The 23,737-nt window shown below is 42.8% G+C and overlaps 1 protein-coding gene and 1 pseudogene across 1 annotated transcript in view; both read right to left on the bottom strand.

Annotated features, from left to right (window-relative positions):
* Positions 1 to 402: 402 nt before the first annotated feature.
* On the bottom strand, positions 403 to 520 carry LOC126204488 (5S ribosomal RNA; annotated as a pseudogene).
* A 403-nt stretch (positions 521 to 923) lies between these two features.
* The window catches only part of LOC126204047 (roundabout homolog 2-like), a 318,078-nt gene continuing 295,264 nt past the window's right edge, over positions 924 to 23,737 (bottom strand). The window contains exons 20-22 of the mRNA XM_049938471.1: positions 15,300 to 15,424; positions 7,681 to 7,834; positions 924 to 1,369 (exon numbers count right to left, since the gene is read on the bottom strand). Coding sequence (XP_049794428.1) covers positions 1,167 to 1,369; positions 7,681 to 7,834; positions 15,300 to 15,424 — 482 coding nt within the window. The 3' untranslated portion in view covers positions 924 to 1,166. The remainder of the gene's footprint in view (positions 1,370 to 7,680; positions 7,835 to 15,299; positions 15,425 to 23,737) is intronic.

Raw genomic sequence — 23,737 nt, 5'->3', positions numbered from 1 at the left:
AAATAGTCTCTACTACATAGACAAAAACATTTGATGATGGAAGACATGAAAATGATCCCATACTCGCGAAAACCGTCGTAGAGGGTAGACACAAGAGATGCTGAATTTAATTTCGTCTTTTAGAAGGTTGCCTGCTATATGAACCGAAATATTGGTAGTTGAATTACATCACGACCACATAACAGGCAGGCAGGCAGCAGGCACTCCGTCTTCAGGCCACAAGTGGCCCATCGGGACCATCCGACCGCCGTATCATCCTCATATGAGGATGTGGATAGGATGGGCGTGTGGTCAGCACACAGGTCTCCCGGTCGTTATGACGGTTTTCTGTGACCGGAGCCGCTAGTATTCGGTCGAGGAGCTCCTCAGTTGGCATCACGAGGCTGAGTGCACTCCGAAAAATGGCAACAGCGCATGGCCGCCTAGACGGTCACCCATCCCAGTGCCGGCCACGCCCAACAGCGCTTAACTTCAGTGATCTGACGGGAACCTGTGTATCCACTGCGGCAAGGCCGTTGCACGAGATAACAAACCCAGAATAATTGAAATAAACTCTGACAGCGAAAATCTACGTTCATCTATAGACGGTACTTCGATGTGACTGTAACTGGTTTACAAAGAACTGGTTATAGCTTGTGAGCTACTCTAGGAACTATCGTTAGACGTAGATTATGTTCTATTCCGCGTTTATGAAGGAACGTAGACATGAGTGTGAGAAGAAATATCATCCGTAACACGCGTTGCTATGGATGTGACATGCTAGAGGAGGACAGAGGTGGATGAAGATGGGCATTCTAACAACAGTAGTGGCTGAGCGGCAGAAAGTAATTGAGGTAGTTCCAAAGTCAAGTAAAATCAAGTCTAATTGTTCCGAAAATTTATTCCAAACAGTTGTACATGATATATATATTCAATACGTATGCTTTGCACAGGTATATTTATGCTGCTTCTCTAAGCAGCATTTTCGTATTCTACAAAACGTATTTACAGTACTAAAATACACAGTCAAAACATTTGATACAGGTATGAGTGTCTAAAACTAATTTGTAAAATACATCAAAAATGAAGTATTACGTTTCGTCAGACGAACCAGAGATTCATCTCTTTTTTTACAATCACACATGGTAAACAGACATCACACTATGAGCAAGATTCGTAAATCAGATTCAGACCGTATACTTCACATCCGACACAGAGTTGTTGGCATCCGCGGAGCTGGACGTTGTCCACGAGATCCGGTTGTTACGGCCGCACCTCTCGTCTGAGCAAGTTTCGTGGATTCGGTGGCCATCTTCTACGCTAGCACTCGTTTCGCTGTTGGGTGACTGGGAGTTTGGGTAATCCAATTTCGCGTAGCCGGGAAGCTCATCTGCAGAGGGAGAGAAACAGTCATCAGTTTACATAGCACACTCAATCAATCATACCAAAACAGACGGTTCAAGAGATTGTCTAGCTTTGATGAGAATGGCGAAGTAGACGTACAAACGGGATGTGTTTCTGGTTGTTCTTTCCGCATATTGAAGCAGATGGAAATATTCATGTACTTGAGGAAAATACTAACAAATTGTGTTCTGAATAAGAATACAAAAGCATAAGGTGCGAGAATCGTACAAGATACAATTTTTCTTCATATGTGCTGGAATGGCTTGCAAGATATGTTGGATGGAACATACAGCCAACGCAGCACGGTATTTTAGTTGGGTGTCAGCAAGGAAAAGACTAAAATGATAGAGGGAAGTGATAAAAGCGACTTGTTAAACAGAAGAATAAGAAAGGAAGAATAAAAAGTTAAGCAACCCTTGTATCAACGAAAAAAGATTAGAAAAGGCAGGAAAAATCAAAGGAGTCATCAAAAGAAAGCTGTGGCATCCGAAGAAAGATTTATATCAACAGAAATCTTCTACTGACATCAAAACTGTGATGTAATTGAGGATTCTCTTTCTAATCTTAGCATTTGGAGTGCAATGGAACCACGGCTGACGGAGATATTAATAATTTGAAATGTGATGTTCCAGAAGGAAATCTTCCGATTTGACATTGTGCAAAATGAAGAGATACTGGGATCATAGTATGTTTGGCCTCAGGGTATCCAATAACGAACAACAGTACAAATCGTCTGATACCGTGAATGCACTATCAAAGTAGGCACTGGAACGCCTGGAACGAATGGGGACCAATGCCATCGGGTTATCTTCATAGAGGAGTACATGATTACTCTGACCAATGACAACTGTTGAAGAAGAGTTTGTTGGTACCCACGGCCGGTTCCCGAACACTAATCGATGTACATTTGGCGCCCCTTCCCCCTCTTCCCCCCTTTTCCCTCGTACAGTTCCATGCGTGTCAGTTTTCACTACTAATTGTGATGCACACTGTGTACAAATCTTGGGCACACTTGGCCCTCGCTGGTCCTTGAGGCCGAGCGGTTCTAGGCGCTTCAGTCCGAAACCACGGTGCTGCTACGGTCACAGGTTCGAATCCTGTCTCGGGCATGGATGTGTGTGATGTCCATCAGATGTTAAGTCCCATAGTGCTTAGAGCCATTTTTTTAACTTGGCCCTCCTCTCAGCTTGGCAGCCGAAGGGGTGGCTTATGTTGCTTGGGTCGTAAACCGGCCTGCTGGTACCTGTCAACGCAATTCTCATGCATGCAAAAAAATGGCTCTGAGCACTATGGGACTTAACAGCTATAGTCATCAGTCCCCTAGAACTCAGAACTACTTAAACCTAACTAACCTAAGGACAGGACACAACACCCAGCTATCACGAGGCAGAGAAAATCCCTGACCCCGCCGGGAATCTAACCCGGGAACCCGGGCGTGGGAAGCGAGAACGCTACCGCACGACCACGAGATGCGGGCTCTCATGCATGCAGGTTTACTGGTTCAGTGTGCAGAAAGGTAAGACATGTTTCGAATTTTCGGACATCTGTAAGCGTCACTGTACACTATCTGGTCAAAAGTAATCCGTATGTAATGCGAAACTGGCCAGAAGATGTAACAAGTGGCGGCCCCGCCAGTATAAAAGAAGGCGCGGAGTATGGTTTGATCAGTAGACCAAAAGAAGCAGTTACAGCAAAACGTGTCGGTCAAGAAAGGTCAGTGACTTCGAATATGGACTAATCACTGGATGTCAACTGAGTAACAAATCCATCATGGACATTCCAACCATTCTAAAACTGTTCAGGTCCACTGTTGGTGATGCGAATGGAATGTGGAACTGCGAAGAACAACTACAACTAAACCAGGACCAGCCAAACCTCATGTACTGACGGACATGGACAGTTCAGCACTAAGGAGGTTGGTTGTATGACCATCACTTAAAATCAGTGGAAGGAATCACTCAGGAGATACCTGCAGTCAGCCAGTACGAAGACTGTATGTAAGACGTTAAAAAGAATGGGGTACAATGTCGGGCATCTTCTGAAAAGCCAGACATTTCTGTAGCGATTCTTGAGATGGTATAAAGACCGACGTCACTGAACAGTGGATGACTGGAAACGAGTCATTTAGAATGATAAATCACGCTATAACCTGTGGCAATCCGTTGGAAGGGTTTGGGTTTGGTGAACGTTTGGAGAACGTTACTTGCCTTCATCTCTATTGGCTACAGTGACGTATGAAGGAAGTGGTGTTATGGTATGGGGATGGCCCACTTATTGCGCTTAAGCAAACGGTGAGTGCTGTTGGATATGAACACATTTTACAGCATTGTATTCAACGTGCAGTAGAGGAAGAGTTCAGAGGCGATGATTGCATCAGCGTGACACTGCAATTCTGTCATGAAGCAGGATCTGTGAGGCAATGGTCTGGGGACAATAACATTCCTGGAATCGACAGGCCAGCTAACGGTGCCGACCTGAACCCAATGGAAGACGTTTGTAATGAATTGGAACCTCGACTTCGTTCCAGTCACTAGCGTCCAACAATACTACCTGCTCTGGTTTCGGCTCTTGATGAGGGATGAGCTGCCAATCCTCCACACTCAGACGCCTGACTGTAAGTGCTTTCAACAGAATTCAAGCCGTGATAATGGTGAAGAGGATACCCATCCCATAAAAACGTCCGCTAATGGGTGTTCGACTACTTTCGATGGGTTAACGTCAGTTACAGTCAGTTGATGGAGCAACATCAAATTACCCAGCAATAAAATTTGATTTCGCTTTTCTGCAGAGACATGTACATTAGAAAAGCCTATCTTTCTCGTGATTATTTTGTTTCAATTTCAGAGTAAAAAACTTTTTTAAGGTTCATAAGACTTGATGTTTCATTTTCTGGGATCCAAGCAACGCACAAGTTCGCAACAATGCAGATAGAGCATAACTTTTTCTGAACAGTTTCTATTTTGGATAACATACAGAGAAGAATACTAAGCAAAGAACAGAAATTTAAAGTTTTTAAACCAGATTTTGAGACATTTGATGACGATACCATGGACACTATAAGAGGTGTAAGAGGTAATGTATTGGTTACCCTTGTACAGGTGTCTTTCTCACTTAGAAGGAGGCACTGAAAAGCTATGGTCCACCTACTGGCAGACGAATCAAAACGAAAAAGGAATATTTTATAACCATCTTTAACTATGCCGTAACTGATAAATAAAAGTTGTTATTTGAAAATGAAACTTGGACTTTGGTCAACGTAACATCAGACAGAAAGGGAACCAGAAATAGGTAATCGATGCCTGAGGAATGGCAGGTGATGATATTGAATACTATAAACCTCGCTTTGTCGCAAAAAGTTATCGCCATATACGAGACTCTACTTCGATGGAACGTTCTCCGCTACTGTTCATCATTCTTGAGCTGTAACTTGTTAGCTATAGCAGTTGAAGTTGATCTTTACACAGACCACATGGATGCACCAACCATAATGCTATAAGGTGATCTCGATGAAGAAGTCTACATTCGTCAACGCATACGCTGCGTGAAGAAGGCAAACGAGACTAAGCCCTCCATCAAGATAGAAATTTGTGATTTAAAACACACTTCATGCATGTAGTATGAGAAGTTGAGTACAACATTACGTAGAATGAACCTACAGAAATCAGAATATGTTTCCAGTATTTATTGCAGATCTGAGAAGCAATTTAAATCCATGGTTTTACTGTTTGGACGCCGACAAACGCCTCACTACACCGAACATTAGAATGTGCTTTGGGTAAGTCTGCTATCCGAGCCACGTCCATCGAGTAAAGCTTTAGCACGACACTTTTTTTCCTCAATAGGCTTAAAAAAAGCCAACAGATTTCTGGAATGCAGAAACTCTGAGAAGGAGCAAGAGGAATTATACGAGAATCCTAGGAAACGAGGGAATAGAATCACCACTTGAATGGAAATAAGTTTGACGCTCTCATAACTATGCCTCCAATGTTGTGTTTTAACATATCTCTGAATCTGTATAATTCACTAATACTGAGCGTTTCGTTTCCTTTCGTTATTACATTAGTGTCTCAAATATCGCTGACTATCTGGTTTTCCAGTTTAATTCACAGCTGACTGAGGCCATTTTTAAGCGCTTGCGTCAAATGCTGTATCCTTGGACGTCCACATGAATGACAAATGGAATCAACTCTAAGCAGAGTATGAATCGAGAGAAGATCAGTGTTGAGGCATAACTGGAAAGCTACAGGAAAGTATATTAAGATAGTGATTGGATTTCTCAGTGTAGATGTAAGTAGCAGTTGCTGCTGATCAAAAGGTCCCAGGTTTCCAGCCACAAGATACTGTTGAAAAACAGCGACGTTTCACAATTATCACCTTCAGCGAAGTGCCAGGAAAGCCCACGGAGGGAATCAAGCGTAGCCTCCGGCAGCACACCAACATCTCTCCCACATCAAGAGAGTACGCTCGACCACAGCCGTGCATGCAGGAGGAGCAGGTAACCTCTGCCCTCGCGTATACAGAGTGGATCACCTAAAACGTGCACCGCAAATATTGCGGGAATGGAAAGCACTATTGGTGTGTGGTTTTCACGGAATGGATTGGTAGTAAGGGGCTCGTATTTTTGACTGTGCTAAGATAAACTTTTTAAACACAGCAATGCCTGTTGGCATCACCAATTTAGAAGTAGGGTGAATTTGAATTTCAGTTGCGTTTGTTGCAGGATTCTGGTGCAAGTCATTTACGAGATACAATATTTTGAAAATCTCACACACCGACACTCACTCCTACACTACGTATGGTGGCACACACTACAGAGTAACACAAGTGCCTACACTAGTTATGTGGATTCTGCCCTGTAACGAGACAAATGACCATCACAGGTTGTGTTCAAAATGACCACCGGCAGCGGCAATACACGATTCCAGTATGGCGTGGAACGACTGCTGCACACGTGCTAGCATTTGAGCGGAAATATCTGAGCAGGTTGCAGTAATACGTCGTTGCATAACATGGGATGCTGTTTGAATGTCCTTGTAGACAGAGTCTTTCAGGTTTCCCTACAGAAAAACTTCTACAAGCGTCAAATTCGGGAAAAATGCCGGCAAAGATACAGGTCCTCTTTGTCGAATCCGACGGTTTGGAAACAATTCGTGAAAACATGTTGTAGTACTTCGTGCACTATGGCCTGGGCAGCCTTCATGTTGTTGCCACAGGTTCCTCTTAGCACTGCAGAGAAACATCCAGCCTCCGTGGAAGATGTTTAAGAGGTTGCGACACTTGTGCGCATTCAGTGTTCCGTCTATGGAACACAGGATTATTAGCTGATGGCTCACTTTCCCACACCACATATTTACACTTCATGGATACTGACGTTCTACCTGACAAGGCCAGTGGGGATTGTCAGCAGACCAATAGCGCATGTTTCGGCGGTTTACCGCGCCCTGATTTATAAATGTGGCTTCAGCACTAATCTGGATACATGATACATCTGGAATATCCTGTCGCAAGGCCCACGTACAGAAATTAACACGACTCTCATAATCGTTTCGATGCAGCTCTTGATGGTGAGAGAGAGATGTGATACGGATGTCCATGGGGAACATGTAGTGCACTTGCGTGACTCATGTCATTTGGTGCGATTGCGAGGAGGCTAATGTGAACATCGACTGCAACAGGAGTCAGAGAATTAATTTCCTCCTCTTCTGTCGTCGCTCTAGCAAGTCGCCATGTAATCAAGGAACACACAAGCACGCTGTAAGCAAACGCAGCAACATCGTACGTGCCAACTACGCGGGTTAAATGGCATAATCAAGTGGCATAATCATGTTTGGAAACTTTTGTATGTACGATATCGCGAAATAATCCGCACTATAATCCTGCAAAAAACACCACTGACAGTCTAATTTACCATACTTTTATTTTTTGGCGTTAATAGGCATTTTCCCATATAAAAACTTTATTTCTTCACAAAAATACCCTTTCTAAGTATTATTACAATTTGTCCATTGGCTAACAATACGAGCCGCTGCCTTACCAATCCATTCTCTGAAAACCGCAGATCGATAACGCTTTCAATTTCCGCCGTATTTGTGGTGCAAGTTCTATGTGATTCACCTCCTATATGCTCCGATACATCAGCAGAAAATAATGAACGTGACACTCGTCGAAACATCTTGTGTTTTCAACAGTGTCACACGACTGGAAACCAAAGAGGTTTTCGTCACCCACTGCATTTTTTGAAGCAAGTAACTGGCCAGGCGCCTGGAGAGAGTACTGGATTCTTGGAGACGGGCTCACCTGTGGCAGGCTCGACGTCCTCCATGGGCGAGGGTGCCCCGGCGCAGCCGCTGCCGGAGTCAGAGCTGGCGGTGGGGGAGGCTGGCCGCTGATGGTGGCAGCGCCGGGGGGCGCGACAGCGGCGGCGGCAGCGATGCCGGCACGCACCGCCCTCCTGCACACACCACGCGCGTATGTTCACTACAGGTACAAGCAAGGCTGGCTTAAAGCGAAAGCGTCACAAGGCACCACTGTGAGCGCCAAGTGTAACAATTACATTGTATGGACCGTGAGAAACGAATAGCGTATTATGAATGGTCTGAGCGAGTTGTTGACCGACATGGAGCTGTTGTTTTAGATCGAACGTCTTTCACTGATTAGGCTTCGTTTGACCAATCTGGCTACATTAATTCCAAAAATTCACAGGTTTGGTCATTAAAAAATTCAAATGCCTTCAGACAATTGCCATTGCACACAGAAAAATTCGGAGTGCGGGTTGCTATAATGCGAGCACAAATTATAGGACCAATCCTTTTTGATACTATAGTCACTTCCGATGTCTGTTCTTCCCAGATAATTTATCCATTTACTGCCCCTCTGAATCAAAATGAGATCCGTCATTCATTTTCCCAACAACAAAAGGCTACTTCTCAAACAGCACACCAGTCCCTACGACTTTTAGATAAAATCTCTGAAGACAGGGTAATTACGAAAGGTCTCTAGCCCCGAGCTCATTGGATCTGTTTGCGCCCGACTATTTCCTTTGGCGAGCGGATAAACCATTTGTGTATCAAAATAACCCCAAGACAATAGATGGCCGAGTGAGGTGGAACAGTGATTAGCACATTGGACTCGCATTCGGCAGGACGACTGTTCAAATCAGCGTCCGGCCGTCCTGATTTAGATTTTCCGTGATTTCCATAAATCGCTTTAGGCAAATGCCCGGAATGGTTCCTTTGAAAGGGCACGGCCAAATTCCTTCGCTGTCCTTCCCTAGTTCGAGCTCGCGCTTCGTCTCTAATGACCTCGCTGTCAATGAGACGTTAAACACTAATCTCCTCCTCGTCCACAATAGATGAACTGAACACAACGATAATTGATTATCAGCATGCGATTACACATAAAACATTGGTAAAGGCACTCGAAAATAAACGTAAATGTGTTGAACTAAGCCTTCAAGAAAGACGAAAACATTTCCAGCAACTACCGGTTTAAATATGATTAACTTTTAGAATATTTTTCTTGAAAATTTTTTCATATATTTATTCTTTTCCGAAATGCTGACTTTCAAAGCTGCCCTACTTGTAAACGTAAAATACGCACGAAAAATACAGTGTGAGGCCAAAACGTAGCTTATAAATTGCAGCAGCACGGAGAATTATGCAGTAAGGTGTCCGTTATCCTCTGTTGTAGAACTGAAGCGAAAGAAAAAAATTTTTGGACGTAAAATCCAGTCTGAGATGTAAAATTACTTTTGCGTATTTTCAGTTTCACATAACTAAATTATCTAATTTTTACTGGCCAAAACATTATTTTTTTTTCCGTATGAATTACATGCCCTGCTGCAGTAACAGAAACAAGGGAACTAGTGGAAACGTGCTCCTCTCGAAGCACAAAATATGGGAATATGTTCCTGTTTATTGAAATACTGACTGTAAAGTCGGGTACCTGCTGCTTCATTCTACATTTCTCAGACCCTTTAAAAATTTTCCCAAAAGTTTGGCGTTTGAACGTATTCGCACTTTTTGTGTTGAAAGAGAAAAAGACAGTGGTAGTGTGAAAGAGACGGAAAATTAACGAAAGACTGGAAGATAGTAGATAGTGGTTGTGTTATAGAAAGAGCGAAGGAGACAACGGCAGTGTGACAGAAAGAGAGGAATACGTTGGTAGTGGAGCTTAGTTGACGGTGACGGCAAAATAGTGCAGGAGACTGTACCCCGTTGTTAGGAGGGGGGGAGGGGGTAGGAATAAAGAGAAAAAGAATGTGGAAATGGGTGAAGCCAGTTATAATAAGACACAGAGCCTATGACAATGACAGTGGGGAAGAGAGAGATAGTGACAGTGAGAGAAGAACAGCAACAGTAGAAAGGAAGGAAGGAATCAGATATTCGCAGTAAGACAAGGCAACAGGAAGACAATGGCGGTGAGAGAAGACTGTAGTAGGACAGAACGGATGGGACTGTGGCTGTGACACAGGAGATAGTGACATAAAGAAATGATAACAATGAGTGGGATGAGTGAGCTAATGAGAATGGGCAACTGGGAGTAAGTGGGTATAAGCGACTTGCAGCGAAAGAGTAGTGGGTGTGAGTGAGCTACAGTTAGGGGAACTTGTAGGAGTTTGTAATGAGCTGCACGTAAGAAAAGAGAGAACACAGTCATTTACCTACCCGCCTAAAGTTTATGCATGTACGAAGTTAAACTAGCATCCGACAACGCCTCATGTGTGCTTCCCTTTCTTTGTTTGACCGTGTACTTTCCATTAACATTCCGGAAGACGAAATCGAAAGGTTACGAAGATTGTTTGTCGTGCCATGAATGATTATATCACCGAAAAAGAATACAAACACCCTTAGGGCAAGGACGGAGTAGTAAAATTAGTTGCGTCCTTTTCAAAGGAACCTGCCCCATACTAACTTCAGTAGATTTAGGTACATTATGGGAAACGTTAGTCTGACAGACCAGCCTCGTTTCTCCCGAATGAATACTGAGCATTCTGAGTAATAACGCCGTTGACTCCGTATCTGAAACGGAATTCACCTGCTGTAGTGTAACGTTAGCATCGTCTATCAAACCTTTTGAACGGTTATTCATTTCTGGCGTTTCGTGGTATAGTCTGTCGGTAAACTGAAGAGCGATCCCCACTCTGCCTACTCGGCTACGTCACAGGGCGCTTCTACAGGCTGTTTCACAACGTAGTACCAGACCTGCCACGGCGCGCTCTTTAAATCTGTGGCGACGCCGTATACAGATACGTCCTGGTTACGTGTATTTTTAGACAAATGAGTTAAGACCATAAGGAATATAAAAAACGATAGCTTCTTACGAAACACAACATTATAGAGTGAATAATATTAAGATAAGAACGGAAGTCAGCACTCTACTACAAACATAGAACCGAATGCCTGTTTATGTGAATGTATGTTCGTCTATTGCTATTCGTAAAAAGAACCCCACATAATGCAAGCAATCTGTAGAATTTAAGGATTGTTCCTACTTTGTGTTTCTACTAAAAGCTAGAAGTAGTCTTTGAAGAGCTGCATTGAAACTTAACACTTCTTGCAACACGAAGATTGTTTAAAAATTGCCAGGAATTTATAATTTTGTCTGTTGTATTAGTTCGATTTGCACTACTTTTTGGCATTGTCTTCGTAAACATGTCTGGAAAGTAGGTGTACAATGTTATGCATAATTGGTATTTACTCTTTTGTCAGCTGTCGAAAAGGTTACTTGTGTTTTGGTAGCATCAACGATTATTTGTTCTGTAAAAAAATAGATTAGAGAATCTGTATTAATTTTTTTTATAAGAATGGAATAAAGTGTATGAAAATTTTAGAAATGTTAAATACTACTTTTGGTAAGTCTGTTACGAGTAAACCAAGGGCATACAAGTGGTACAAACATTTCAAAGTAGGCCTCAAAGGACAGCGATTTTACGAGCGTGGATGAGATTAAAAATGCACAGTTAAGAGACTTGTAAACTATCTCGAGGAAACAGTTCCTAAAGTGTTTCGGGAATTGGAAAAAGCACTGGCATAAGTGTATGGTATGTAATGGGGAATATTTTGAAGAGGACAACATTGTTGTAGATTGACAAAGTTCTTACCAAAAAATAAAAATTAATGTGTGAACGCACCTCGTATGTCAAACCTCTTACTTAGATATACAGAATCGGTGTACATGTTTCGAAGAATATTTCAGCTGTGTTTAGAGCAGCTAATGCACATATGTTTTAAGCAATATGTCTTAGAAACAGGTGAGTAGTAACCGAGATAGAGATTTAGCGACAAAATACAATTAAATGGTGCTGTTCCACAAGCATCAAAGGTTTTACGTGATTGTGAACGTGTCTATAACGACGGGTTTCTTCCAAAATTATTAGTTTTCTTTCGTGACGATTCCAGTAAACGACGCAGCTTAATTTCGCGTTCCTTCCTTATGCGTCCTATTGCGGCGAGGCTGACCCTTGCATAAAATTGCAGCTGCTTGATTTGGACTGGTAGTATCAGCCAACAGTTTTTTTTTTTTTTTGTGTCGCCTCTTTAACACACGTTGTAATAACATTAGAGACGATTGAACGTCCGTTACTCCGCAAATATCTCCTCTTCTTTGTATTCTGCACTTTTCTTGCAATGCTGGGCGATTATCCATCACTTTTGGATACCGAAGTGTATCAGCGAGTATACAAAGTTAACTGACTGACACTGACAGCGCGCCGATCTACGCCGCTAGACAGGCAAGGGGCGACTGATTTTGGGTGCCCCTGTAGGCTGGTGGCAGGGTTCTTTCGGGAAAGGCCACTTCCTCCACCAAAAGCGCAGCTCGCTCTTGAGTTTACAGGCAGACTATAGACCCGCAATTACAAATCGTCTGACGCAATCTGTTGATTCACGTAACGACAGTCGAAGCATTGCTAAGAAACAGATTTACCTAGATCTTTTCCGTCAGCATTCCACAATCTTGGTGAGTATCTAACAAAAAGCTTTCCCTAAACCAATTCTCTGCGTAAGGTGTGTCGTACTAATCCTATCGATGTGTCCACCAGCGTCAGCATATCATATACTTTAAACCGCCGATTGTTCAGAGCCATATCGTGCGCTTTCCCAATGTTTAATCTGTTGTTCCTAATCATGAGACGTAGCACCTTGGACCGTCTTGGAGGGAAGTTAAAAAATGGTTCAAATGGTTCTGAGCACTATGGGACTTAACTTCTAAGGCCATCAGTCCCCTATAACTTAGAACTACTTAAACCTAACTAACCTAAGGACATCAGACACATCCATGCCCGAGGCAGGATTCGAACCTGCGGACGTAGCTGTCGCGGTGTTCCAGACTGTAGCGCCTAGAACTGCTCGGCCATCCCGGCCGGCTCGAGGAAAGTACGGCTGCTTCTAATTCAGCTGCCCATTGCTTAATTCTTGAAAATGAAGAGCAGACGATTTACAATCTTCGGCAGCTTTAGATAATACACTCGTTGATGATATACTGTCAAAAACAGAGAACGTTACGATGGCACCGCCTCCTAGTATATTCATTTGAACGAAAAAGACGAAACACCGCTCCTCAAAGAAAAACATTGTACCTGTCAAGCTTACACTAGTATTACTTTTTGTGCAATCTAACAAGAACAGAATTTATGTGATGTCGACACTATTTCTCTGACAGGTCCAAATCCGTATACCTCACCCTCAGTGAAAAAAGCAACCTAAACGCATTAATGGCTGAAAAAAGAAGTTCTCAGATGTTATTAACAACAGATTGGTGGCTTTCAGACTACAGGTATGGAGAGATTTCAAGTCACACACTCTATATAATGTGCGGTACACAGTACAGAGGTACCGGGAGGTATCTTGTATCTACACCACTTACCCGATTCGGTGACGAAGCGAAGGGTGGTAAACGTTTGTGTCAGTATGCCGCCGTGCGCTGCCTAATCTCTTTATTCTGCTTGCTACGACTGAACCTTAATTATAATCCCACTCAAATATTAGTTCTCACAAACTTTGCCGAAAAGAGCATTTCCTTCCAAGGACTTCCGCCATAACTGTCCTGAGCTGCTCCGTAATGCTTCCATTCAGTGTGAAACAGTCGGTTACCAATCTAGTAGCAATCTTATGAATTTTATCGGACTCGTGTGTCAATCCGTTCTGATGAGCATCGAAAATACTCATGCTAATGTCGTATAAAATACCATTTTAATATGTTCTCCCCTTTTCCACAACAAGCCAGACGAATTTAAGTCATCGATTACCCCTGCATAACAATCTTTATGTGTTCGGTGCAGCTCCTATCGATTTTCTATTTTTACACTTAGTTAACTATGTAACACACGTAAATGTGTACGCCAAATTACCAACAACACAGTACTCAAAATGTCCGGAGTTTCTCCTACTAAAGAGGATTTTCTCACATTTACACACATTTACTCATACTAGTACCTGGCTGTAACAGTTTGCAGAGATGTGAAATGGAATGATCACATAGGTAAGGCAGGAGACAGACTGCAGTTCATTGGTATAATATCAGGGAAGTGGAATTAGCCTCCAAAGGATATTAAACGGATACAAAGAAGGGCAGCACGAATAGTCGAAATTTCGTTTGAGAAATGGGAGAGTGTCACGAAAATGCTGAAAGAACTGAACTGGCTGACGCTGGAAGATAGTCGGAAACAATACCGTGAAACCTACTTAGAAAGTTTCTAGAACCAACTGTACGAATGAATCTCGAAATATATTACAACCTTTAAGTATCGCTATCACAGGGATACCGAGGAGAATATTAGACTAATTACAGCACGCTAAGAGGCATTTAAACAATCTTTTTTCATGTGCTCCATACGTGAATTCAACGGGAGAAAGCTCTAATAAATGGTACAACAGGATCTACCAGCTGCCTTCCACTACACAGTGGTTCGCAGAGTATAGATGCACTTGGAGATGCAATCATTTTTTTTTAAGTGAGTTTTCGTTACATATTACGGTTGTTGGATTTTACCTGGATGTCACTGAACGGAACTTTTTGTGATCATTTGCAAATTGAGGACTTCCGGACACAGGTTTACATCAATTTCTTTCCTTCCTGGTTCATATAAATAAATGAGTAAAATAAATACACAAACGAGATGTCAGGACAGTGCCATTATCTCACTCTATTTGTGTATTTTCGGAGGATTTGTGTACAAGAAAGTGTCGTGTTTGAATAACAGCAGCCGAATGAAGAACGATTTGGAAGTAAATCTGCTTGGTAATGAAGAGCAGTTTGTTGTAAATGTGGATAACAGTTTGTTGTGAATATGGATAAATACGCGATAATGCCCTTGCGTAGGTGAGAAATTCTAGAGGCTTTTGGGTAGATCGTTAGTGGTAATCTGCTGGACTCATTTATGTTTATTACATAGATATCCAAGCGTAATGTTAAAAATTTGTTGTATGAAGTGCAACGTATGCAAAAGGAACTTTATGGATGGTTAATCGGCTACCGATACTTAAATTCATTTACATTATTGTAGAAAAATTGAGCGCGTCTGTAAATGATACTATTTGCAAAACTGGTATTTCGACTATTCTTGTGTAACGTCGGAATATTTACAATTCTCATCAGGACGGTATTTTCGATAAAGCCTGTATTTCAGAAATCTCACCGAATTCTCGTATATCTGTTGACAGTCGACATCTGTCCAGAGGACTGCCTACGAAAGAGCTTTTTTTCTGATTATGTGTGTACAGCGTCAGCCACCACGATTTCCTACTTTTTCTCGGGTACGTTGTTTCGAGATTTAAAAAAAAGGTTGTCAACGAGAACTAGGAACACCAACCAGACGTTTCTGCAGAAATCAGCAAAACGGGTTCGAGATGCAGTGGCGCAGGTTTCTCGACAAGCTGCTTGCGTCAGAATGACACACGAGGTGGGTGCCGGCTTACCTGCCGCGGGAAGTTCCTGGGCTCGGTGTAGAGGCAGCCCACGTCGCCAGAGGAACAGCAGGACTCGCTGCCGCACCTCCCCCCTGCGGGGGCGTGGTCACACTCCCGCTGTTCCAGGCTGCCACCTGCGCACAGTGAGAGAAAGGCGGTAAGACCTGGGAGATCTGGTTGTAACAGCCTATGTAGCAAAGCGCAACCGTTCTATTGCTCATCGAAATCGTCAACACAATTACTAACAATATCAGTGTTCCTAAGGCGATGTTTTTATTCGTGTCAGATGCTACAGCTTACAAATTAAAAGACGAGTAAGAGTACCAGTTAAGGGATTCGAACAGACAGGTACGCAAACTCAGTCCTGTGGTCTACTCCTCTTGAATGCCACTCAGGGGACCGCCGAGCTTAGATTCCCTCATTCGACGGATGGAACACTTCTGCGGAGAGTCAGTTCTGGAGATCCAGGGGCTTTTACTGCGATAAGTGGGTTCTTGCAGGTAATCTATTTGTGTCCTGGCAAAGCCAATGAACGTGAAAGCAAAAACTCCTGGTTGTGGTGACAGGCTGATCTTCATCTTAGCCCGAGGTCTACTTTACTTTCAAAGGTAAAGTCAATGAATAAAATATCGCGTTTCAGTCTTCGATCGCTATACTTTATTTTCAATTACCGGTTTCGGGCTAGCTGCCCATCTTCAGATCTGTTAGACAAAGTTAAAAATGTAATTAATAAAAGAGATACAGTTAGAAACATCTTAGTTTAAAAAAGAAATTTGGAACGTATTAAATGCCAACATACCATATATTGTAGTTACAGAGTAACTTGTCCGTACAGAACACTCGGTTCGCTGTCATAAGTAAAGTAAATTTGAATCTGTTAAAACCTTATATCGCAGTTTTTAAGAGTAACCAGATTGGTAACAGTAAAAACTGCCCTCTACCTATAGCAATTGTGCATCTGTTATTATTTCACCGTATATATTAATGGCGAATATTCTTTTTAATAAAACAATTTTTTTAGGCAATAACATATGAATAATCTTTTTTGAGTGGACCATGAAACGAAAAATTTACACTAATTTAAAATTTCTTTTTAAAGAAACATGAAATATAATTAAAATGTAGATATTGTTTCGAAAATGTGCGTTTCCTCTTCTTTGTTTTGATTGGTGGTGGAGTGGATTTCCCTACGTCAGAACGTATACACCGCCACGCCGTGTCCTCTTCCGCCGCGCCCAATTCACCTCGCCGCCAGTACGGTGGCCACTCGACCACCAATCAAAACAAAGAAGAGGAAACGCACATTTTCGAAACAATATCTACATTTTAATTATATTTCATGTTTCTTTAAAAAGAAATTTTAAATTAGTGTAAATTTTTCGTTTCATGGTCCACTCAAAAAAGATTATTCATATGTTATTGCCTAAAAAAATTGTTTTATTAAAAAGAATATTCGCCATTAATATATACGGTGAAATAATAACAGATGCACAATTGCTATAGGTAGAGGGCAGTTTTTACTGTTACCAATCTGGTTACTCTTAAAAACTGCGATATAAGGTTTTAACAGATTCAAATTTACTTTACTTATGACAGCGAACCGAGTGTTCTGTACGGACAAGTTACTCTGTAACTACAATATATGGTATGTTGGCATTTAATACGTTCCAAATTTCTTTTTTAAACTAAGATGTTTCTAACTGTATCTCTTTTATTAATTACATTTTTAACTTTGTCTAACAGATCTGAAGATGGGCAGCTAGCCCGAAACCGGTAATTGAAAATAAAGTATAGCGATCGAAGACTGAAACGCCATATTTTATTAATGAACGATCGCGGAATTCCCATTCAGGCAATTATGTCTAGTTTTGATAAAGTCAATGAAGGTCAGAAAAAGTAGCTTCATTCTGGACACAGACTTCTCTATAGCTTTGCCCAGGATCTAGGATACGTTGATATATGACACTGACAAAATATGACGATTGAAGAAGCCAATCAATATGAAAGCACAAATCTGTCTTGGCCACCGAAGAAATTTCATCACGCTCCATCTCCGCACAATTGTCACTCTGCACAACTGTCGCACAGTCTGTATCGCATGTGCATAATCCCTGGGACACTGCAGAGAGGCTTCGTACTGAAGCCTGGAGACTGGTGCAACGCCTGGTGACCAGGAAGTTTCCGACACCACCTCTCTTTTACTTGTCGACAAAATACTAGCGACGAGAATTTCTTCTGCCACCAGGATTCGAACCGGCTATCTGCAAGGCCAGCGCGACTACACAGGCGTGCGCTATCGATTTCAGCTACAAGGTCGATTAGTTGCAGCAAACAACAGAAAATAAGGGCAAGTATTTTCACTGAGATATCAGCTCTCAAAATGGAATGATGTCAAGCTGCCTAAGGAACTAAAGATTACAATAAAATGAATACCCTTAGCTGCATACAGGCGTTCGTATAAGTCAACGGGGACTGTTGAAAATGTGTGCCCCGACCGGGACTCGAACCCGGAATCTCCTGCTTACATGACATACGCTCTATCCATCTTTTTCTTTTCCCTTCTTTAAATCTCAAATTGTTCGCTTTTATCCGTTGCATCTGCTCGGGGCGGACGTCGTAAGACATCCGTTTAAGTTCGTTGTTGATCGATTAACTCAGTTTTTTTTATTATTATTATTATTACAGAGGGCAACTAATCCTCTGACCGAACACGCTGAGCTACCGTGCCGGCATCCATCTGAGCCACCGAGGACACAGAGCATAGAGCGACCGCTAGGAGTTATCTCTGACACGCAACTTATTGTCCCGCACTACATTCATTGTGCCCCTGCCCATCTTACTCATTACTCCCGGCTTTACCGCCGATTCCCGCAAGAGTTCGGGCACAGTTTGTTCATCCGCACAGAAGAAGATCGTCAAATAGCAGGTGAGCCTTATATAAATACACTCCTGGAATTGGAAAAAAGAACACATTGACACCGGTGTGTCAGACCCACCATACTTGCTCCGGACACTGCGAGAGGGCTGTACAAGCAATGATCACACGCACGGCACAGCGGACACACCAGGAACCGCGGTGTTGGCCGTCGAATGGCGCTAGCTGCGCAGCATTTGTGCACCGCCGCCGTCAGTGTCAGCCAGTTTGCCGTGGCATACGGAGCTCCATCGCAGTCTTTAACACTGGTAGCACGCCGCGACAGCGTGGACGTGAACCGTATGTGCAGTTGACGGACTTTGAGCGAGGGCGTATAGTGGGCATGCGGGAGGCCGGGTGGACGTACCGCCGAATTGCTCATCACGTGGGGCGTGAGGTCTCCACAGTACTTCGATGTTGTCGCCAGTGGTCGGCGGAAGGTGCACGTGCCCGTCGACCTGGGACCGGACCGCAGCGACGCACGGATGCACGCCAAGACCGTAGGATCCCACGCAGTGCCGCAGGGGACCGCACCGCCACTTACCAGCAAATTAGGGACACTGTTGCTCCTGGGGTATCGGCGAGGACCATTCGCAACTGTCTCCATGAAGCTGGGCTACGGTCCCGCACACCGTTAGGCCGTCTTCCGCTCACGCCCCAACATCGTGCAGCCCGCCTCCAGTGGTGTCGCGACAGGCGTGAATGGAGGGACGAATGGAGACGTGTCGTCTTCAGCGATGAGAGTCGCTTCTGCCTTGGTGCCAATGATGGTCGTATGAGTGTTTGGCGCCGTGCAGGTGAGCGCCACAATCAGGACTGCATACGACCGAGGCACACAGGGCCAACACCCGGCATCATGGTGTGGGGAGCGATCTCCTACACTGGCCGTACACCACTGGTGATCGTCGAGGGGACACTGAATAGTGCACGGTACATCCAAACCTTCATCGAACCCATCGTTCTACCATTCCTAGACCGGCAAGGGAACTTGCTGTTCCAACAGGACAATGCACGTCTGCATGTATCCCGTGCCACCCAACGTGCTCTAGAAGGTGTAAGTCAACTACCCTGGCCAGCAAGATCTCCGGATCTGTCCCCCATCGAGCATGTTTGGGACTGGATGAAGCGTCGTCTCACGCGGTCTGCACGTCCAGCACGAACGCTGGTCCAACTGAGGCGCCAGGTGGAAATGGCATGGCAAGCCATTCCACAGGACAACATCCAGCATCTCTACGATCGTCTCCATGGGAGAATAGCAGCTTGCATTGCTGCGAAAGGTGGATATACACTATACTAGTGCCGACATTGTGCATGCTCTGTTGCCTGTGTCTATGTGCCTGTGGTTCTGTCAGTGTGATCATGTGATGTATCTGACCCCAGGAATGTGTCAATAAAGTTTCCCCTTCCTGGGACAATGAATTCACGGTTTTCTTATTTCAATTTCCAGGAGTGTATAAAGATGGTATCTGTTATTGCGGACATGTCCGAAAGAACAGATACCATCTTCATATATAACTAAAGATTACGACAGCCGAGCTTTTGGCTATACAATTAGCCCTTCAACACGCCTAGAAGCCCTGATTTCTGATCAGTGATATAACTACTAAGACACCGCACAACGGACGATCTAACCATCCAGTACCACACGACATCATGTGCCTCAGGTCACAGATTATAACTAGGAATCAGAAGATTACTATGTGCTGGGTAAGAGAATACCGTGGAACTGCTGGCAATGAAGCAGTACAGAAGTCCCCTGCGACAGAGGGCGGGGACACGTATATATTCAAATTTCATATATTTTAAATGTTGCCTAAATAATAATCGGAGGGAGGTGGAGGACAGAATGGCAAGAAGTCTCCACGTTCAAAGCTAATTATCATGCAAAAATGAATCCGATGTTGATTACTATCTTCTGGCACGGGAAGCACCGATACGAAGACTCAAGAAAATTTCAAGACGTCTCACCTTCAATCACGGCTATTACAGCAATTATCAACATCGTATTGGTCTGGTTGCATCCACATTTGCGACTTCAGTAAAGAACAAATTGTCAGCCATGCGTCTTTAGCTGTCCGAACTGACAGTTTCCTAGAGTCACTTACTGGAACCGCTGGCCACCATCGGCTGCTGATTGCCGACATGTATAATCGTACTCTTATATTTTAAAGACGCGAGAATGTATCACCTTTTATAACCCTTTTTATTAGGAGGGCGTTTTAACTTTTAATGTGATTCTACTCTACTTTTATGTTGATGTTGATATACAATATATTTAACCCTTTGTGTACGTCCTCTACTGTTTATTAGATCTTATATAGATGACTTTTCTTATTAACATTTAGAAAAACCCGAAGCGACGTAGGTAACATTGATACACGTAATTTAATATAAGACACTTGGGGCCGCAAATGTCAGAGAATACCCCAAAAGTGGATGACAAACGCTGAGCATGTCTCGTTATCAGATGACGTACCTCGCCGCTCGTACACCGGTTGAACCTGTCGTTCTGTCTTACCTGATCATCCCAGTCCAAGTCAAGTACTTAAGTCAGAGTGGTTCCGGGTGTACGAGAGCGACTTTAGGACGTGGAGCTGAGGGTTCGAGTCTTACGTATGGCAGGTAGCTATTTGCACTGTATTAGACCATTATGTATTTACATTGTAGTAATAATTAAACAGGCCAGCGAAAAAAATTTTTTTAACACCTTCTTGTTTACTTTGATAACTGATCTTTATAGATTTTTATGAGCTGAATCCAAATCTAGCCTTAGTTTTTTTGTATCACCCATGGGTTTTGAGCAATATGTTTTTTATTGTATTGTATAAAAACCCTATGCTATATGGTAAACGGGGAAATTAATGAAACGCTTTGTTATAACATAAACATGGTTTGTATTTACAGTAAGCTACTTAAAACAATAATATGTGTTAATAGAAGTTTCACTTGTTAGCTGGAATTGGTTTGTATTTTCTCCTCTTTTTTTATTGAAGCTTCTTGTGTAGCTTTTTCTACGATGAGTCGCTTGCTGAACTTCGCGGTGATATGACCAACAGTAGTCCCTCATCATGTTGGTGTTCCAGCAGCCTTGGTAGCGTTTTTCCATCACTTTAATGTCATGTCAATTTTGTATTCAATACCAAACTCATTCATCAGATCGGGAATATCTGAGCAGTACACAAAATCACCTTCTTATTGAAAAAACTTGGAAAATTGCTGATCTCTCTTTTTCTATACGTGTATATGCTGGTTCCAACTGCCAATCTAGAGCCAAGCAACTCAGCTTTTTCTTTCGTTACGCCCAGATCCCTAAACAAATCATTAAGCGAGGGGCAATAATTTTGTAATTTCTAGGTTTTTAACAGATCACATTTATGAAAAGTGTTTGAAATTTGCATCGTTTGCTTGCATGTAAGTACTGCATCCTTCACTTATTCCCTCAAGCACGCACGTACACATGCGGCGAGATATGCCATCTAGTCACGTCACAAGTTCAACATTTGCCATACACTTTTGGGAGCATTTTCCGACAGTTGGGTCCTATGTGTCATATCAACGTAGCTGGGTTAGCGTCATCTACTGCTTGATTCTTACTAACGTCTAAAAAACCTCTGAAGCGACGTAGACGACGCTGACCCAAGTAATTTGATATAAGACACACGGGACCCAACCGTCGGAAACCATCTCAAAAGTGGATGGCAAATGTTGAACTTGTGACATCACTAGGTGGCATACCTGCCGAAAGTGTACCTGCGAGCGTGTGTGTGTGTGTGTGTGTGTGTGTGTGTGTGTGTGTGTGTGCCAAAATGTTGAAAAAGTCATCTCCTTTTTCAATAATATTCCAACGTGGGATGTGTGTGTGTGTGTGTGTGTGTGTGTGCCAAAATGTTGAAAAAGTCATCTCCTTTTTCAATAATATCCCAACGTGAGAGTTTCGCTTAAGTGATCAAATAGTAAATCGATTGACTGCAAAGGCTACTGCTTCATGTACCGGTACTCAGTTGGTTGCTATTGTAAGTAGTGTGCCTGTACTTGTATGGTACAGATTTTGATGCAGATGTAGATACTAGTGTGGAAGTCTCTAAATACACACATTCTACTCAAATGCACTTCAATGGTTCGAATATACATTATCGGGATAAATACAACTTGATAGTAAAAACTCAAATGGAAACATAGCCAGATAAACTACAGAGTTTTTCAAGGCATAGATTCGATACAAATAAAAATTTTTGGCCAATGGTTAACGAAGACTATGCCGGCGTTTCACTAATTAAAAGCCTGCTGGTTATTCTTCGAATTGAACAGCACAGATATCTTAGTGATTGCACTGTCGGTTTACTCGAAGACATGCACAATCTGACAAAGCCGCGTGCAATTATGATCAATTTAAATAATACTGGAACACTATGATTAGATTCTAATTTTCACTAAATTGCTTGCTTTCCTGAGAAACAGTAAAATTTACAAATTTAATGACGATGTGCTTTATAACGAGGAATCAGTTCTAACATAAACAATATATCTATCACAGTTTCGTGATCTTGTAACATGTTTTTCTCCTCAGAGGTTTGTGTGTAGTTTCAGGATGTGTGGAGTTGTCAGTATTTCCGTGAAGGAAAAAAGTTCTCTATCTTGTATGAACCCCATCATTGAAAATTAACATTGATTTCAAATTGAGAGAACACGTCTATTTAGCTTCCCTCTAAAGCATGGGTCTCCGAACTTTTTAGTCCGCGGGCCACATTGACTCCTCCACGAAGTCATAAGGGCCAAGATCTACCTAGTGGGATTAAAGCACCCTAGCAGTCCATGATCACCGTAATGTAAGGCTAAAGGAAAGATGAAATCGCAAAAATCTAAGGTTGTGTGAATAGCTAGCACTGAAACGAACTACGATTTTTATTTAATTACATAATTTTGATTGGTGGACGTACCTGACCGAAATTCTGGCGTATTTTATTCTGGCGAATTTCACCGACAAAAAAGTATGTCACTGCACATTCTGTGTGTATTTCACAACGTAATAAAAAAGGAAGTGAAACCTCGCTTAGGAAGCATCTTCCATAATGACTGATTACTAAGGCTAGTCGCCGAAGTGGCGTCCATTTGAAAGACTTGCACCAGACTCGTGAGTAGAATAAAATGCAAAGAATTTTTTTTACTTAAAATGTTTTCGCCCAACTAGTCTGTTAACCGTTCTTTTTTCTTACTATCGCATGGAGAATGGTCTGTCTGTTTATTGTGGATAGCCACAAGTTTAACCGTGACCTTCCGCTTTGTAAAGATAGAGCTCCGACAATGTCGCGGTATATTCGTCGCGATAGGCCTCGCAACTCAATTGTTGCCAGTATAGCTACCACTTCAAATATTTGGCGGCCGGATACCGGGGATGACCGGCCAGCTAATGCGGGACGGTTTGCCGGCCTTCGCGGGCCGGTTTCGGCCCGCGGGCCGTAGTTTGGAGACCCCTGCTCTAAAGCATAACAGCCCTCCACTGACAAGCGGAGGGCTCCGTATTTGATGATTATCC

The sequence above is a fragment of the Schistocerca nitens genome, chromosome 9 (assembly GCF_023898315.1).
Source record: "Schistocerca nitens isolate TAMUIC-IGC-003100 chromosome 9, iqSchNite1.1, whole genome shotgun sequence".
NCBI classification, from domain to species: Eukaryota; Metazoa; Arthropoda; class Insecta; order Orthoptera; family Acrididae; genus Schistocerca; species Schistocerca nitens.
The sequence above is the reverse complement of the archived record's forward strand: the minus strand, read 5'-3'. Positions and strand labels throughout refer to the sequence as shown.